The 18479-nt window shown below is 43.8% G+C and overlaps 1 protein-coding gene across 3 annotated transcripts in view; it reads right to left on the bottom strand.

The window, feature by feature from the left end:
• Positions 1-1613: 1613 nt before the first annotated feature.
• Positions 1614-18479, bottom strand: part of LOC106605853 (protein delta homolog 2) — a 28453-nt gene continuing 11587 nt past the window's right edge. For all 3 annotated transcript variants that reach the window (XM_014201840.3, XM_014201832.3, XM_014201854.3), the window contains exons 2-6: positions 17696-17788; positions 5399-5456; positions 4679-4809; positions 4433-4580; positions 1614-3697 (exon numbers count right to left, since the gene is read on the bottom strand). In XM_014201840.3, the coding sequence (XP_014057315.1) occupies positions 2875-3697; positions 4433-4580; positions 4679-4809; positions 5399-5456; positions 17696-17774 (1239 nt within the window). In that variant the 5' untranslated portion in view covers positions 17775-17788 and the 3' untranslated portion in view covers positions 1614-2874. The remainder of the gene's footprint in view (positions 3698-4432; positions 4581-4678; positions 4810-5398; positions 5457-17695; positions 17789-18479) is intronic.

The raw sequence follows: 18479 nt of genomic DNA, 5'->3' as shown, positions 1-18479 counted from the left end.
GCACAGTGATGAGGCTGTACCCAGTTGGAGGCACACCATTAGGCTCACGTAGCAAACCATCTGCTTCAGGGATAAATCCTCATTGGCGGTGATTAGGCACAGAATATCTGGCCTTAGGTCAGTGAACCTCAATGAGAGTAAGGACAACTCCACTACCTTGTGCGGCTGCTAGTTTAGGGATTCTCATGTTGTTCCATTTTTTTTAAAATATATATATATACTTTTTGTATGGTTCGATCCCTGACTTTTCAATTGGTAAAATTATATTCATTTTGGTGTGTTGCAACAATGCTATCTTGTAACTTGTGTTGCAATGACATGCATGTTACAGAGTAGCTCTCACTCTCTTGTGTGGTGAACCTGAGGAGGGAAACTGTCTGGAGCTCTTTCCTACAGGAAGTGAGGACTCTAGTTTCAGGTTATTCTTGGGATCTCCATAACTTCCTTTGTTGGATATTATGCCAGGGTGGGGTCAGGTCACATTTCACCAGGCATGATTTGGCAAATTAAGGTGTTTGGGAGTTGAGGAAATGTTGATGGTGGGATAAGAGCGCTGAGATTCACGGAAGCTACACGGGTAAGTCTTGAAAATGATGTAAAAACGACTGCAGGTCACCTATTACAGTAGTGGCATGAGGAGCTGAGTCTGAACCATTGGTGGTTGTCTCCTGGAAAATAGTTTCAGAATTCTGTTTTTATATTTCACACTACGTAGCAAAGGGACAGTAGCTAGATTTCCATCCAATTGGCGACAGATTTTCATGTGAATATTCAAAAATCGACAAAAACAGTATGCGCACTTTCCCAGCAGAAAAGTTTCCATCAAATTGACTTGTGTATAAAAGGCTGTGCATTAATATTGTAGTGCACATAAAATCACTTTTGCGGTTAAATTCCCATGTACCGAATAAAAACACACTTAAATCGCATTTTCAACTCTACTGATCGTTTTGTCACATTTTTTAAATTCTATATAGTGAATATGCCCACTCTGGTCTTGGCACGTGCGCTCTAGGCAACAGCTCGCAGATTCAGTGCGGGTATAACCTACACATAATGAGATCGTTGTGGACAAAAAGAGCGAGATTTTTCTTTGTCAAACCTTAGCCAAGCATCTATCATCATGTCAGCAGAATAAAACCATCGCTATTTATTGGAAAGGAGCATCAAGCTCACTACCGTGCACTTTCACCACCCTGTGAAGTTCATCTTAACTTGTTTCATCTGTAACCTAATAAACTGTATGCTTTCCTGAGTTGTAGTGAGAGGACCACCCAGCATCCCACCTTGTCTAGCGTTTTAGTTTTGTCGACATTTGGAAAGTTTACCGACAAAATGAGCTGTTTCCATCAGGCCTGTCGTGACATTTTTTTTTATCCTACATGTACTTTACTCCCATAAAAGGGTTGGATGGAAACCTGTTTTGTGTCAAAGGTAAATGGACAATACATTTGTGGTTTTCAATTGCTTGATTGAATTGAGCTGTCACGCAGTGGTCATGTAATTTAGGGATAAAGACAGGTACGTGTTCTTAGATCTTCTGTAACTGTTACCTGTTGTCTGTATCATATCTACACTGAAGTGGAAGCATTTGGGCAGTTATACCAGCACTGTACAGGAAATAGTTCACAACTTTATTGCACACAATTCAGTATAAAAAATAAGACTCATTGCAAAAAAGAACACGTACACATTCCACAAATAAATTGCAGACAATAAATTACATTTACAACTTCAAAATACAGTTGCGCAAATCCATATTCTTATTCGCTATTACAGATTTAGGATCTTAATTTAGGAAATGGAAGGGAATTTGATTACCCTGTTTTTGGGGAACTTTGCTGCAACGCAGGATATGTAAAACGTGTGTATTTGAAGTTTAAATAGGCGTCAGAAGTTTAATTTCCATTTAGTAATTTCAGAGTTGATTTTCCCTTACAAAAATGTCCATTAATTATAATCCACATAATAATTCACATTTCTTGATGCTGCAGGATTATTTTCCTACTGTAGCAAACTGGCTCAAATTAAGATCCTACATCTGTAACCATCATACAGCAATAGCAGATTACAATTAGGTTTCAATGTTGACATAATAGACATTACTTTTTACAAAATAATACAATTATAATTTAACAAAGTATATGCTGCAGTTCTTTAGCCAATCATATAAAAAGTACAATGTTGAAACATGACATGAACTCAGGTAATATTTCTTTCTGTCTGAATTCTGCACGCTGCGGAGCTGTAAGCAGGGAATTTGTTCAGAGGCTGTGATGTCTGAGCCCATTTGGAAATATATGGGCGGATTGCACATCTGCATTCAAGTCTAACATTTTGGCCAAATATTGTGACTACAACAGCATTGACAAATACCGGTACACCAATTTGGTTGACATGGCAAGGGCATTGTCTCGGCTAACATTCCAAAGCTGTCTTGTCAGTACGCCTATCTTACATGCAGTTCATGCCAAGTAACCGCAACAGCAGATTTGGAGAATGGACAAATTACACATGAATTGTCCGTGACAAATGTCACCAAAAAACTTGAGTATACTTTATCGTTATGCACCTCTTACCCCTGTGGTCAAGCAATAATCCGTCATATTAGGACCATGCTCTTTTTGTTAGGAGTGTCAAACACGTTCTCCTAGCATTTCTCCTTGAACATACCCACTGGTCTCTTCTTGGTCCTGCGTCTTTCTAGGTATCGATTCCTAGATTGGTATGTTGTCTGTATTTTGACTGTCAGTACTGAAGACAATCAGTCATGGAGGCAGGGCTGGGATTTAGAGCATGGCTTTCCCTCTGCTGAAAGCAGTCTGTTCTCTGCTCCTGTCCTGTGTTCAGGGCTGTGGAGATGGTATATCTAGCCTAAATCACCTCAGTGTTCAGTTTCTTCTTCTCCAGTTCGGGGGCCGTGGGCGTGTGCAGGAAGCTGATCTTACACTCCTGCTCCACTGTGACTAGGTGGCTCTGCGGGGTCGGCTGGCGGTCTCTGTGTCTTAGTGGGTGCAGGCGGGGGGTGGGACCGCACTGGCAGCTGGCACAGCGGTCCTGCCAATGCCCCCTCAGCACCAGGCTAGCTGTGAGCGCCACCACGCCCAGTGTCATGCCCCCCAGCACCAGCAAGGTGATGAGCTGCACCTCCGACAGGCCAGACGACCCCCACTGGGTCACCACCTCCTTCACAGAGATCTTCAGCAGCCTGTCTCCACTATTACTGTTACTGCTGCCCTGAGAATGGTTCCCCCCTGTTGTGATCTGGTCTGGCCTGGCCTGAGTCACCCTGCCCCAGCCCTCTCCTCCCCCAGCCCAGCCATGGGAGCTCCTGATGGGTGCTTGGCTCTCTGGGCTCCGTAGGGGAACTTCGCAGGTCCTGCCAGTGAACCCAGCTTTGCAGAGGCAGTGGAAGGTGCTTGCGCGGTCCAGGCAGCGCCCTCCGTTGAGGCAGGGCTGACTGGCACAGTCATCCAGGTTGATGGTGCAGAACCGGCCCGTGAAGCCCTCTGGACAGAGGCAGGAGAAGCGGTTGATGCCATCCAGGCAGGTGGCACCGTTGGCACAGGGACGCATCAGGCAGTCGTCCATGTTGGTCTCGCAACGCGGCCCGCTGAAGCCTGCCAGGCAGCGGCAGGAGAGTTCCGGTGCATAGCCACTACTGTCCTCACACTGCCCTCTATTCTTACATGGAGACCTGAAAAATAAAAACAGAAGCACTAAAAACCAAGAGGGAATGTTCTGAATAACTGAATAGATTTTCAATGCTGAATTGATTCCTCAACCCAAGCCTTTTCATATGGACCTGGGCCTCCAACTGATTTGTAAGTAAATGTGTGGAGCTTGCTCTGTGAGAATCACTGTTTACATTCAATCAGGCATTGATTTGGCACGTTAAGACAAATCTACCCCAGAGTCTGCGCTTTGGCCTGCATGGTTTCCCTGGTAACCGCTTAGCCAGTGATTTGGGGACTCCATGGAGGCTGTAGTGTAGATAACTTGCTACAATGTGTTTGTTAGTACTAGAGGCCACTCACTTGGCCGACAATGAGCCCATTAACTCACATGATTGCTCTCCAGTGGATACAAATTGAACAGGCTGCTACACGGCCAGTGCCAGTCTGCATGTGTTTGACTGCCATCAGGGGGCCGGCTGGGATGCCACAGTCAAAACACACACACACACACACACACACACACTAACACACACACTGAAACACACTCATCGAACAGGCTCTGAGAGAAATACTGATTATCGAAATTCACACACACAGTGCAGCTAGTTTCCCGTGTGATAGTCTGAAATGTCCACTCATTCCTATAAACGTGTATGTTGAGCCACTGGTTGGGTTTGACCTTTTAGTTCACAGTGATTTGTTTTGATTAAGACAGAAGCAGTAGGCCAGAGAGAAAATTGTTCCATAGAACTCACCTGCCGATCTTATGACAGGGTCCTGTCTTGTGCTCACAGTTCCTCCCGTAAAATCCACTGGGGCAGAGGCAGGAGTATTCGCCTGAAATGTTCGTGTAACAAGTGGCGCCGTTCTGGCAAGGTGCCTCATTTGTACACACATGGATATCTGAAGCAGAGGAGAGAAGTGGTGAATAAGTACTGCGCTACCACTCACTCAACAAATAAGATTATGATTGTCGGATACATACAAATGTTTTCTGTCACCTTTGTCGCAGAAGCGTCCCGTCCATCCCGGCTCGCATGTGCATTGCCAGGGTTGGTGACATGATCCATGGACACAGCCTGGCATTCTAACACAGACGCCGCACTGCTGCCCCTCCCAACCCGGGTCACAGCTGGAATACAGCGCAGCCAATTAGATCAGGTCTCAACTCTGTAGCCGACACAGCCTCATGATAAGGGAGATATTCTCTTATATACAGTGGCATTATCAAATAATGCGGAGCCGCTCCACGATGGACACAGGAGGGCGCCCATACTTAACAAAATAACTTCTGCAATGCCCCGCTCTGTACGGTACTTTATCTGTTATTTTGTAGAAACACTCATATATTTTGAGTGTGACCTTCTCTAGGGAGTGATAAGGACATAGGCATGACACCAGAAAATTGTGGGCCTGAACGATGGCTTTATAGGTTTGTCATATATGCTCGAAAAAGAAAAAGAGAACCGTACTCTCTAGGAACTCGGATGCAATAATTGAATAACAACGTCTCGACAGCCAAGCTGTCTACAGCAGGGTATTGTCATATACTGTATGCTTGACATAGTTAGCATATTCATATCTGAAATACGATGGAGTCATCACTACCAGTGTACCATCTTTTACCCTGTCAACATATTCAAATATCTATTTTTAGAAACATGCTTTAGTAAGATACATATCACTGTTCAGATGTCGTTCAGCATCGTGTTTCACCTCACCTGCACACCGCATTCTCGTCACACCGACTGTTGGTCACATTACACGTGCAATTTAGAGCTGTAAGAGAAAGCAAACACTTGCTTCAGAGACAGATCCAAGATTTACCAGTAATTGCCCGACATTCAGACTTAATAGTTGTCATTAATTAGATATGCCTATTCATTGAACAGATGAATGTTCCTTATCTGTAATATTTCAACTTTTTGTAAGCATATACCCCACAGCTTTATTCCTCCAGCAGCAGCTGGAAACAACAAAATGTTATGCACTATAAAGCTTAATTGAGATCATGACAGTGCTGTATTTGAAACAGTATTTGTGATATAGGCAGGTCAACAGAATGTTTTAATTCAGGGAGTTTATTCCTCACAATTCTACCACAATTGCTGAGAAGTATACTGGTGGTTCAGTAATTGTCAAGTCAGAATAAGCGTGTCTGTATGACAGCCGGTTGTGTATTTGAGGGATTTCAGGGCTCGATGGGATGTTAATGGCACTATGACCTCAAACCCTAGGCGGACGGTTGTCCACGTGTGTGGTGTTTCCTTACAACATCATGGATTTTTCTGCCGTTGAAATCCTTAGCCGGGCCGCCTAAGCATTTTTTAAAACATTTTTTGTTTGTGTGTGTGTATGTACAGTACCAGTCAAACGTTTGGACACACCTACTCATTCAAGGGTTTTTCTTTATTTTTACTATTTTCTACATTGTAGAATAATAGTGAAGACATCAACACTATGAAATAATGCATATGGAATCAGGTAGTAACCAAAAAAGTGTTAAACAAATCAAAATATATTTTATATGTGAGATTCTTCAAAGTAGCCACCCTTTGCCTTGATGACAGCTTTGCACACTCTTGGCATTCTCTCAACCAGCTTCACCTGGAATTCTTTCCCAACACTCTTGAAGGAGTTCCCACATGTGCTGAGCCCTTTTTGGTTGCTTTTCCTTCACTCTGCGGTCCAACTCATCCCAAACCATCTCAATTGGGTTGAGGTTGGGTTATTGTGGAGGCCAGGTCATCTGATGCAGCACTCCATCACTCTCCTTCTTGGTCAAATAGCCCTTACACAGCCTGGAGGTGTGTTGGGTCATTGTCCTGTTGAAAAAACATGATAGTCCCTTTAAGTGCAAACCAGATGGGATGGTGTATTGCTGCAGAATGCTCTGATAACCATGCTGGTTAAGTGTGCCTTGAATTCTAAATAAATCACTGACAGTGTCACCAGAAAAGCACCATCACACCTCCTCCTCCATGCTTCACGGTGGGAACCACACATGCAGAGATCATCCGTTCACCTATTCTGGTTGGAACCAAAACTGGACTCCAGACCAAAGGACTCTTGTTTCTTGTCCCAAACAAGTCTCTTCTTATTGGTGTCCTTTAGTAGTGCTTTCTTTGCAGCATTTCGACCATGAAGGCCTGATTCACGCAGTCTCCTCTGAACAGTTGATGTTGAGATGTGTCTGTTACTTATACTCAGTGAAACATTTATTTGGCCTGCAATTTCTGAGGCTAACTCTAATGAACTTATCCTCTGCAGCAGAGGTAACTCTGGGTCTTCCTTTCCTGTGGCGGTCCTCATGAGAGCCAGTTTCATCATAGTGCTTGATGGTTTTCGTGACCGCACTTGAAGAAACTTTCAAAGTTCTTGAAATGTTCCGGATTGACTGACCTTCATGTCTTAAAGTAATGATGGACTGTCGTTTCTCTTTGCTTATTTGAGCTGTTTTTGCCATAATATGGACTTGGTCTTTTACCACCGGCCGCGACTGGTGTGTGTGTGTGTGTGTGTGTGTGTGTATATCACTTAGAAATGTCCTTGTTTTTGAAAGAAAAACACTTTTTTTTGTCTATTAAAATAAAATAGATCAGAAATACAGTGTAGACATTGTTCATGTTGTAAATGACTATTGTAGCTGGAAATAGTACCCGCAAAACACCAGTCTCAACCTCAACAGTGAAGAGGCAACTCCGGGATGCTGGCCTTCTAGGCAGAGTTGCAAATAAAAGTCCATATCTCAGATTCGCCAATAAAAATAAAAGATTAAGATGGGCAAAAGAACACAGACACTGGACAGAGGAACTCTGTCTAGAGGGCCAACATCCCGGAGTCACCTCTTCACTGTTGATGTTGAGACTGGTGTTTTGCGGGTACTATTTAATGAAGCTGCCAGTTGAGAACTTGTGGGGTGTCTGTTTCTCAAACTAGACACTCTAATGTACTTGTCCTCTTGCTCAGTTGTGCACCGGGGTCTCCCACTCCTCTTTCTATTCTGGTTAGAGCCAGTTTGTGCTGTTCTGTGAATGGAGTAGTACACAGCATTGTATGAGATCTTCAGTTTGTTGGCAATTTCTCACATGGAATAGCCTTCATTTCTCAGAACAAGAATAGACTGATGAGTTTCATAAGAAAGTTCTTTGTTTCTAGCCATTTTGAGCCTGTAATCGAACCCACAAATGCTGATGCTCCAGATACTCAACTAGTCTAAAGAAGGCCAGTTTTATTGCTTCTTTAATCAGCACAAACAGTTTTCAGCTGTGCTAACATAATTGCAAAAGGGTTTTCTAATGATCAATTAGCCTTTTAAAATGATAAACTTGGATTAGCTAGCACAACATGCCATTGGAACACAGGAGTGATGGTTGCTGATAATGGGACTCTGTATGCCTATATAGATATTCCATAAAAAATCTGCTGTTTCCAGCTACAGTAGTCATTTGCAACATTAACAATGTCTACACTGTATTTCTGATCAATTTGATCTTATTTTAATGGACCAAAAAATGTGCTTTTCTTTCAAAAGCAAGGACATTTCTAAGTGACCCCAAACTTCTGAACGCACACACACACACACACACACACACACACACACACACACACACAGGTGTACAAAACATTAGGAACACCAGCTATTTCCGTGACATGGACTGACCAGGTGAATCCAGGTGAAAGCTATGATCCCTTATTGATGTCACTTCTTAAATCCACTTCAATCAGTGTAGATGAAGTGGAGGAGACAGGTTAATGAAGGATTTTTTAAACTTGGGACAAATGAGACATGGATTGTGTATGTGTGCCATTCAGAGGGTGAATGGGCAAGACAAAAGATTTGCCTTTGAATGAGGTATGGTAGTAGGTGCCAGGCGCACCAGTTTGAGTGTGTCAAGAACTGCAACGCTGCTGGGTTTTTCACAATGAACAGTTTCTGGTCCACCACCAAAAGGACATCCAGCCAACTTGACACAACTGTCGGAAGTATTGGAGTCAACATGGGCCAGCATCCCTGTGGAACGCTTTCGACACTTTCTAGAGTCCATGCCCCAACGAATTGAGGCTGTTCTGAGGGCAAAAGGGGGTGCAACAAAATATTGTGTATATTTAAGCAATAAGACACATGTGGGTGTGTTATATGACCTATATACCACGGCTAAGGGCTATTCATATGCACGACACAACGCGGAGTGCCAGGATACAGCCCTTAGCTGTGGTATATTGGCCATATTGCATACCACCCCAACAGATCCACAGATGATGCAATCTCTATTGCACTCCACACTGCCCTTTCCTACCTGGACAAAAGGAACACCTATGTGAGAATGCTATTCATTGACTACAGCTCAGCGTTCAACACCATAGTGCCCTCAAAGCTCATCAATAAGCGAAGGACCCTGGGACTAAACACCTCCCTCTGCAACTGGATCCTGGATTTCCTGACGGGCCGCCCCCAGGTGGTAAGGGTAGGTAACAACACATCCGCCACGCTGATCCTCAACACAGGGCCCCCTCAGGGGTGCGTGCTCAGTCCCCTCCTGTACTCCCTGTTCACTCATGACTGCATGGCCAGGCATGACTCCAACACCATCATGAAGTTTGCCGAAGACACAACAGTGGTAGGCCTGATCACCGACAACGACGAGACAGCCTAAAGGGAGGAGGTGTGGTGCCAGGACAACAACCTCTCCTTGAACGTGATCAAGACAAAGGAGATGATTGTGGATTACAGGAAAAAGAGGACCGAGCACGCCCCCATTCTCATCAACAGGGCTGCACTGGAGCAGGTTGAGAGCTTCAAGTTCCTTGGTGTCCACATCACCAACAAGCTAACATGGTCCAAGCACACCAAGACAGTCGTGAAGAGGGCACGAAAAAACCTATTCCCCCTCAGGAGACTGAAAAGATTTGACATGGGTTCTCAGATCCTCAAAAGGTTCTGAAGCTGCACCATCGAGAGCATCCTGACTGGCTCCATCACTGCCTGGTATGGCAACTGCTCGGCCTCCGACCGCAAGGAACTACAGAACAGAGGGTAGAGCGAATGGCCCAGTACATCACTGGGGCCAAGCTTCCTGCCATCCGGGACCTCTATACCAGGCGGTGTCAGAGGAAGGCCCTAAAAATGGTCAAAGACTCCAGCCACCCTTGTCATAGACTGTTCTCTCTGCTACCGCATGGCAAGCGGTACCGGAGTGCCAAGTCTCGGGTAAAGAGGCTTCTAAACAGCTTCTACCCCCAAGCCATAAGACTCCTAAACACCTAATCAAATGGCTACCTGGACTATGTGCATTGCCCCCCCCTTCCCCTCTTTCACACCGCTGCTACTCTCTGTTGTTATCATCTATGCATAGTCACTTTAATAACTCTACCTATATGTACATATTACCTCAACTAACCGATGCCCCCACCCATTGACTCTGTACCGGTACCCTCTGTATATAGTCTCGCTATTGTTATTTTACTGCTGCTCTTTAATTACTTGTTACTTTTGTTTCTTATTCTTAAGGCAATTTTTTAAAACTGTATTGTTGGTTAGGGGCTTGTAAGTAAGTAAGTAAGTAAGGTCTACACCTGTTGTGTTCAGCGCATGTGACTAATAACATTTGATTTGATATACCACAAACTTCCGTGGTGTCTTATTGCTATTATAAACTGGTTACCAATGTAATTAGAGCAGTAAAAATACATTTTTTGTCTTACCCGTGGTAGCCATGGTATATCAGACCATATATCAGCCAATCAGCATTCAGGGCTCAAACCACCAGGTTTATAAATATATTTACACTGAACAAAAATATAAACTCAACATGTAAAGTGTTGGTATCATGTTTCATGAGCTGAAATAAAAGATCCCAGAAATGTTCCATACTGTCACGTCTACTCCCGCTCCTCCACTCCGGCGCTTGACCTCGCTGGTATACTAACCAATTATATTTCAAAGCAAAGAAGTGTCAATTCCATCAGGAAGCTGTCTCCTTTGTGGGTTACCAGATCAGCCCGCAAGGAGTGATGATGGACGGTAAAAAGGTAGATGCTGTCAGAGCATGGCCAGTCCCAACCACCATAAATGGGTTACAACGGTTTTTGGGGTTTGCCAACTTCTACCGCCGTTTCATCAATAACTTTAGCTCTATCGCCTATAGCTCTATCCTCTTACCTCTCTCCTCAAGGGTGGTCACCATAAGTTGGGGTGGAGTTCTGCAGCCAACGAAGCCTTCCACCGACTGAAGGAACGTTTCACCTCCACCCGTTGCTCAAACACCCAGATCCTATGCTGCCATTCGTGGTGGAGGTGGACGCTTCAGAAGTGGGCCTGGGGGCTTTCCTGTCCAAACGACAAGGTAATCCACAAAAATTGTATCCATGTGCATATTACTCAAAAAAACTGTCTCCTGCAGAGGGGAACTAGCGATTGGGAGCTCCTGGCATTGAAGTTGGCATTAGAGGAGTGTAGACACTGGCTGGAGGGCGCCAAGGACCCATTTCTCAAGTCGGATTTGAAGTCAAAATCAAGGTTAGTAACTGTCGATCTGATGTCCAGAAGTGCATGGCGTCATATTTGATAATAGTATGAACTTTCTTCACAAAAAAACATAAATATTAACATGAAAGAAGTCACTAAATAGCAACGATGGGTTGGAACTCGTAAGATGTCGCCCTTCTCTACGTTGGCGCCATCTAGACAATACCTTCTTCTCATTGACTCTCCAGGGGTGTGTCCTCAGTCCTCTGCTGTACTCCCTGTTCACCCACGGCTGTGTGGCTTTGCACGACGCCAACTCCATCATCAAGTCTGCTGACGACACCACGGTTGTAGGCCTGATAACCAACAACGACGAGCTGGAGGAGGTAAGGGAACTAGCATTGTGGTGCCAGGACATCAACCTCTTCCTCAACATCAGCAATAGATTTTTGCCTTCAGGAAGCAGAGGAGGGAACACGCCCGACCCACATCCACGGGACTGCAGTAGAGAGAGTCAGCAGTTTTAAGTTCCTTGGTGTCCACGTCACCGATGACTTGACATGGACCATCAACACCACCACTCTAGTCAAGAGGGCGCAACAGCGCCTCTGCTCCCTAAGACTGCTGAAGAAATTCGGAATATCACCCTGGGTCCTCTCCAAATACTACCGCTGCACTATACAGAGCATCCTCACCAGTTGCATCACGGCCTGGTACAGGAATTGCTTTGTCACGACCGCAAGGACCTCCAGCGAGTAGTGAAGACAGCCCAGTACATCACTGGGGCTGTGTACCCACCCATCCAGGACATACACTTGAAACAGTGCCTGAGGAAGTCCTGCATCATCATCGTAGATATGAGCTGTTCACTCCCTTGCCGTCGGGCAGATGGTATTGGAGCATGAGGTCTGATATCAACAGGCTCAGAGACAGTTTCTATCTACAAACCATCACTGCTGAACACTTAAACTGGACTAACCACCTGCACTGACTTTCCTCACCTTAGAACACACGCACACACCCACTCATTTACTCTTGCTAATACTGTTCAATTTAAACACTTTTCCCCCCAATCCCCCCATCCCTGATACATGTAAATATTGTTGTCACGTCCTGACCATAGTAAGTTGTTATTTTCTATGGTAGAGTAGGTCAGGGCGTGACAGGGGGTGTTTGTCTGTTTTTCTATTTTTATGTTCAGTTTCTAGTTTTGTATTTCTATGTTGGTTTTTGTTTGGCATGACCTCCAATTAGAGGCAGCCGGTTGTCGTTGACTCTAATTGGAGGTCATATTTAAGTTGATGTTTGTCCACCTGTTTTTGTGGGTGATTATATTTTGTGAGTAGTGTTTGTTTCTCCTGCATCACGGTTTGTTGTTTTGTCCTTCAGTTTATTTTTGTATTGCATTAAGTTTCACAATCTAAATAAATATGTGGAACGAAACCGACGCTGCATTTTGGTCCGATCATTCTGACAGCCGTGACAATTGTACTGTAAACTGTGCCTTCCTGTATTATACTTATGCTAAAATGTTTCTTCTACTGAGCCGTTTACTTCATGTTTGTGTTCTTATCTTTTATAAATTTCTTATTGTCGTTGCATTGTCAAGAAGGAACCTACAATAAGCACTTCGTTGGACATTGTATACCATGTGTATCCTGTACATTCGACTAATAAAACTTGAAACTTGAAACCTTGGGAGTGGGGACGGATAGACGAATGCCCACATGATGAGTCACACACTTTGATTTCACTTGGGGTTTTATATGATTGTATCTGACTATGAATTATATGCTATTGGTTTCAGAAAGGTAACTTAAGCTGCATTGCTGAGTTATTAAACATCCCCATGAACTGGCAAGAATTTACTACTAAAGGGATATGTGATTAATCTCTTATTGTCATCAGCTGTTGTTACTAGTTGATTTGGCCGGCCTTAGGCATACCTATGTACTGTCTGTACTTGGCTGTAGTAAATAATGGGGGCTTGCCAGGTAGGGTGTGTGGGGTGCGTGTGGTAGCGGTGAGCCGCACGAGGGGAGCGCGTGCGGTGGGAGGAGAGGAATGCCGTACAGTCATGTCTCCGCCCGCATATACTCTGCCCAAACACCACTGGAATTCACAATCCCTCCTTGTCTCGCCTCCCACACTGTAGTACTGTACCCGAACCCTGTCACTATACAGAGAGATTTGTAGAGCAGAGTTCTTACAGTAAAACAGCTATTCTCTTTGTTACCTGAGCAGTACTTTATACAAATTCTTTCTTTGATATACAATAGTACATTTTCTCGTATAGCCTAGTCTGTTAGCTTTAGTTTCTCAGCTCAACTGACTATATTTCTTATTGTTGCGTCTTCACATCTCGACATTTAGAATAGTGTAGCTTTGGCAGTTATATGTACCGTAAGACAATTGAGATATCCTTCAGTTGTGAATGCATACAATGCTGCAGAAAGTCATTGGATTGATGTGGAATTGCAGGCATTTTCCATAAACAACACGACAGTTGGCTGCAGTAAGCCCTGTGTCCGTGGCAACAAAGCGGACCTTGAACAATGAAATGCGTTAGCTCATGTATTCTAAACAGGGAAGCTATAAAAAAACATAAGAAATCCCACAGACAATGGGAATATTGCAGTAAGCTGTTATTTTCAGAGACCTAATTTATGTTTTTTGACATGCAAAAATGAAACTGTGCTCTTTTAAAAGCATGTTTCGTTGAATATAACAACACACTTGTCGCATCTTATATGACTTAAGGCTGAATTTAAATAAAACTTCCATTATATATCCGTGTCTGTCCAGGACCGTTTTGCAATTTTATATGACCACCGGAAAGAAATATGTGAAAATGCTACTGTGTACGCAAAGCAAGAACAATTTAATTGAGCCCTGATCCAGCCATTTGCTTGTTCTGTACGGTGTCATTAAACGGCATGGAGGATGTCACAGTACACACCATCAACAATCCTTCAGGTGCCATTTACCCCATGCTGCCAGTTCCTCAGGTTTAGATGAGAATATTTCTGTAATTTCTCATCCCTAGTGGTAAAGTTGCATGGAGGCCCTTTTTTTCCTCAACTTTTTTCTGCATGGTTTATTAGAGTAAACTTCAAAGGCTCTTGAAGCGCTGTGTGAAGTGTGTTATATCTGGTAGGAAGAAAGACACATTGAGAATTTAAGGGGATGGAAGTGGAACTAGCCTGCAGTTTGAGTTGGACCACAGTGAGCATCACAATGAGTGAGAAGAGTGAGAGGGACAGAGAGGAGAAGGAGTATGCAGGATGGACATGCGCCAAAGGCTTGGGTAGCCATACTGCACATATCATGCACATGTCCGTAGGGAGGGAATGAGCATGCCAGGGTAGACGGACAAACAGCCGTCTGATCACTGCAGAGTGTGGACAGACAGATGAGACAAGTCAGCCTGCTCTCAGAGGTCCAGGAAAGTACAGCAGCCCTCCCGCCTGCCTCTCATTCCTGCTGCTGGCCCTGCAGCAAGTCAGAGAAGACTAGTCCCAAGCACTGTCTGCCAGGGAAGCCTGTCTGTTCAGCCCCATTCCCTGTCCCTGTGGTGGGCTTTGTGTGTTTGTAGTAGGTTCCCTCCAGCTCTGATAATTCTGGAACCATGAAGACACACATGCCCCAACTAGACCCAGGGCTGAGAATCGGCAACAGAATACATCCCGGAAGACTTGGAATCAGGAAAAATAGTCCTAAACTAATCAGTACGAAGTCCCCCAGCTGACTGATTATTGAGCAAGATAACAAAAAATTCTATACAGTATAAACATTGCCAGAATATTAACAATGACAACTGTGTATATACAGTATACTGTAGTATTGTAGTAACTTATTCAGTTGTCAACTTGTCATTCATAGAATGCTGGGTGGTGATATCGTATGTATCCAGGCTTTGGACCAGGGCCTTGTCACTAGCTTATGTATCACCAGATAATCATGGGAAATAATGACTGGACCACCAACTGTTAAACACACTGTCCTTTGTTTGGAGCAGTGTTCTTTAAGAGCTTCTGATTTACCATCTAATCATGGGGGGACAGGTGCTGTTTTCTTCCCCAGTCTGCCCAGTGCTCCTCTGGAGGGGTACTTTACACACCGGGCCTCACTGAGTCTCTTCATGTTAAAACCAGAGGGATCTAAATTTACTCCTGGCCATGAAACTTTATCCCCCCCCCCTCCCATCCTCCCCTGCTCCATGCCTCAGCAAGTGCTTTGGTGCCAGTTATACACGCAGCACAGGTTTTGGTTTCCTCCATTTTGATCCCAAGACGGGCCGCGTGCCGGCCGCCAGCCCACGAGCCCGCATGCCCTAAATCCAGATTAAGGAGGAAGGGGGTGAGGAGGGATGTGCGAGGGGGCACCAGCGTCTGAAGGAGCTGAGAGAATCGTAACCAGATCCTTGAGAAATTAAGGATCATGCAATCTCTGTATCCACTCCAGCTGCTTGTGCTGCTAGAAAAATATTTAGGTAGGACGGTCGAGCAGGGATCATCAACTGCCTTATCCCATGGCTCCGAGGCTCTTGGCGAGGCCTGAAGAGGTAGACAGGCCAGGATAGGCTCTATGACCCTTTATCCTTAAAGCAAACCCCATGGCTATTGACTACTGCTGTAACACAGAGGGCATTCCTGTCTTCTGACACACGTGTTACACCTTTTGTCACAATGCCTCCTACCACATCACGGCTTCCCTTCTCACCCCAGGGGGCGATGCAAAAATGAATCACATTCTTTAACCAGACAGGAATTTCACAGCGAAGGGAGAAGGAGAGAAAAAGCATCTCTGTTTGTGATATTGCACTCCGTACTGAGGGCAGATTATGACTGATTCAAGAACATGATTCTTCATGCACAGACAGAAATGTTCAAAGTTTAAATTGAAATGCATAAATTGAATCTCTGTACTTCGTGCTTTAAACAATGTTTTATTGAGTCTACACATTCGCTGTTACACACAACGGTTTTCTTTTTTTAAATGATAAAGTGTGCTTGTTTCTTTTGATTTAAATGTTGTATTTAATAATTCTATATCAAACTACTTCTGATGTATGTTTTAACAGAGTTTTGTTTACTTTTATCAGCAGGAATTGTATTGATCCTTTGGCTTAAACCTGATAGTTACCCAGCATACAGTATCAGATGCACTCACATGCACAGTTGCCAGGGCTCTCTGTCTAGGAGTACATATTCCGTAGGGTTCGAAATTATTGACATCCTTGATAAAGATGAGCAAAAAATTACTGGATAAAATAAATAATTCAAATACTGAGCTATATTGTATGCTAAAGAAATGGTTAATTGGCCACAAAATCAACATTTTGCAATGGCCATCCCAGGCTTCAAACCCATTGAAAACCTGTGGTTTGAATTGAAGAGGACAGTCCAGACGAAGGATATCAAGGATCTGGAAGGATTCTGTATGGAGGAATGGTCTAAGATCCCTCCCAGTGTGTTCTCAAACTCATAAAACATTCTAGAAAAAGGCTCAGTGCCGTTATCCTCGCAGGTGAGGTATTGAAAACAGGTGTGATTCATTTTGACCCCTATCTTTTTGAGATATATATTTTAGTAATTTTGTGGCCAAATGACAATCGATTTAGCATACAATCAATGTTCTCTCAAAAAAATGTTGGCACTGAGCTAATTTCAGGTCTGCTGAGTGCAAACTTGAACATTGTGACTATTCTGTGCAACTTCCGGGCGCGTTTACTGTGAACACTGAGGTTGTACCTGCTTTAAGTTAGTTTAACAGTGGTCAAGTAGGCTACTGTGACTATTTGATCATAATGTAGGCCTACCAGAGTGGCCTACCATCAAAAACAATGGAGAAAATGCATCCCATAACATTTTAACATGGAAACAGCTGTTCTTTCATTCAGCCTACAGTAGCAGCCAATGTGTGATGTTCAATGTAGGCCCATGTGACGTTTGAAAAAAACATGCAGGGCTTGACATTAACCTGTTTATCCACTTGTCCTTCAGACAAGGAGGTGACTGAAAATGTTGTGTTGTTTGATGCATGAAACCACTTTACAAAAAGTAAATGCATCATTATTCCAATACAATTATTACAGAGAATGAGTCAAATTATGCTACCCTCTGCATATTGGCTACTTAGCTTATTCAAGCCTGTCTCAAAATGCAACAATGCCCCTTTAAGACAAAAATAAAATAAAAAATACAACTCTTTACCTGACTCACTTTTCAAAGCTGTCTAGAAATGTACACGTTTTGTGCTCTTGTAGGAAGCAATCATTGAGGACTACAAACTGGGCTAATAACTCACTAACTAGCAAAGGATATGAACATGTGTACAAATGTGCACACGTCGCTACATTTAGCTCTCGTTTTGATCTCAAAACAAGTGCATCTACTCATGACCGCTCATGCTGTAAAAACAGTCCAGTTCAAAGTGAATGGCACAGATCCATATATGGCAATGGTCTATTTGCATATAGATCATTTCGGAACCCACTGTATGTACTATAGGATGTAGGGCACCGATTGACATGCAGCAAATGCCTTACCTTGACCCTCGCATTGGTGGACAAGCAGTACTACGCAGCAACTCCAGAGCAGCAGCGTGACTGAGTCTCTCAGAGGCATGGTGCAAAGGGGATCTGAAATGGAGCACAGAAGATTCCTCCTTAGGCTTTAGGAGGTTAACCTTGTGCCGATACACAGGACTCGAATGAAGGGACATCTATCTTTGGCATGACATAAATCTTTACCATAAGATAGAGCTGGGCGATATGGACAAAAATACATATTGCAATAAATTGTATGAATTGATGCGATAACGATAAATAGAACGATACGTTTATAACGTTAATGTGCACCACAGTTTTTATCCTTTAAACTACTACTTCTAATTTGATGGTTGTAGCCATCAATTGTCCCATTAACAACCACCCATATTAGCGAACTTATTTCCTTTCAAAGTTCACATTTCTGTAGTATAGTTCACATTTCTCTAGTACAGGCTACTTATCGTAATGAACGATATCAGCAAAATGCCTGCAAAAAGTGATCAGTATGGTCGGTGTCGGTTTATCGTCCCAACTCTTCCATAAGGTAAACATGCTTTGTGGCCACAAAGGGGTCTCCGAAGGTTACAGAACAAGAGTGAGACATTCCGTCGCGGAGGCCTGCAGGTTTATTACATCTCGGCTCATAACTCTTATTCTGCTGTCATCGTTTCGATAAAGGACACTTAACCAGGTGTCCCAGTTATAAATCAGCTCAGACATGATGGCATTCAAGGACAAGTGTTGGTCCTGGAGAGAAACAGTTCCAACGGTTGATGCCAAC

This window comes from Salmo salar, chromosome 01 (genome assembly GCF_965601325.2).
Source record: "Salmo salar chromosome 01, fSalSal1, whole genome shotgun sequence".
NCBI lineage: Eukaryota > Metazoa > Chordata > Actinopteri > Salmoniformes > Salmonidae > Salmo > Salmo salar.
This window is presented reverse-complemented; position numbering and strand designations above follow the sequence as displayed.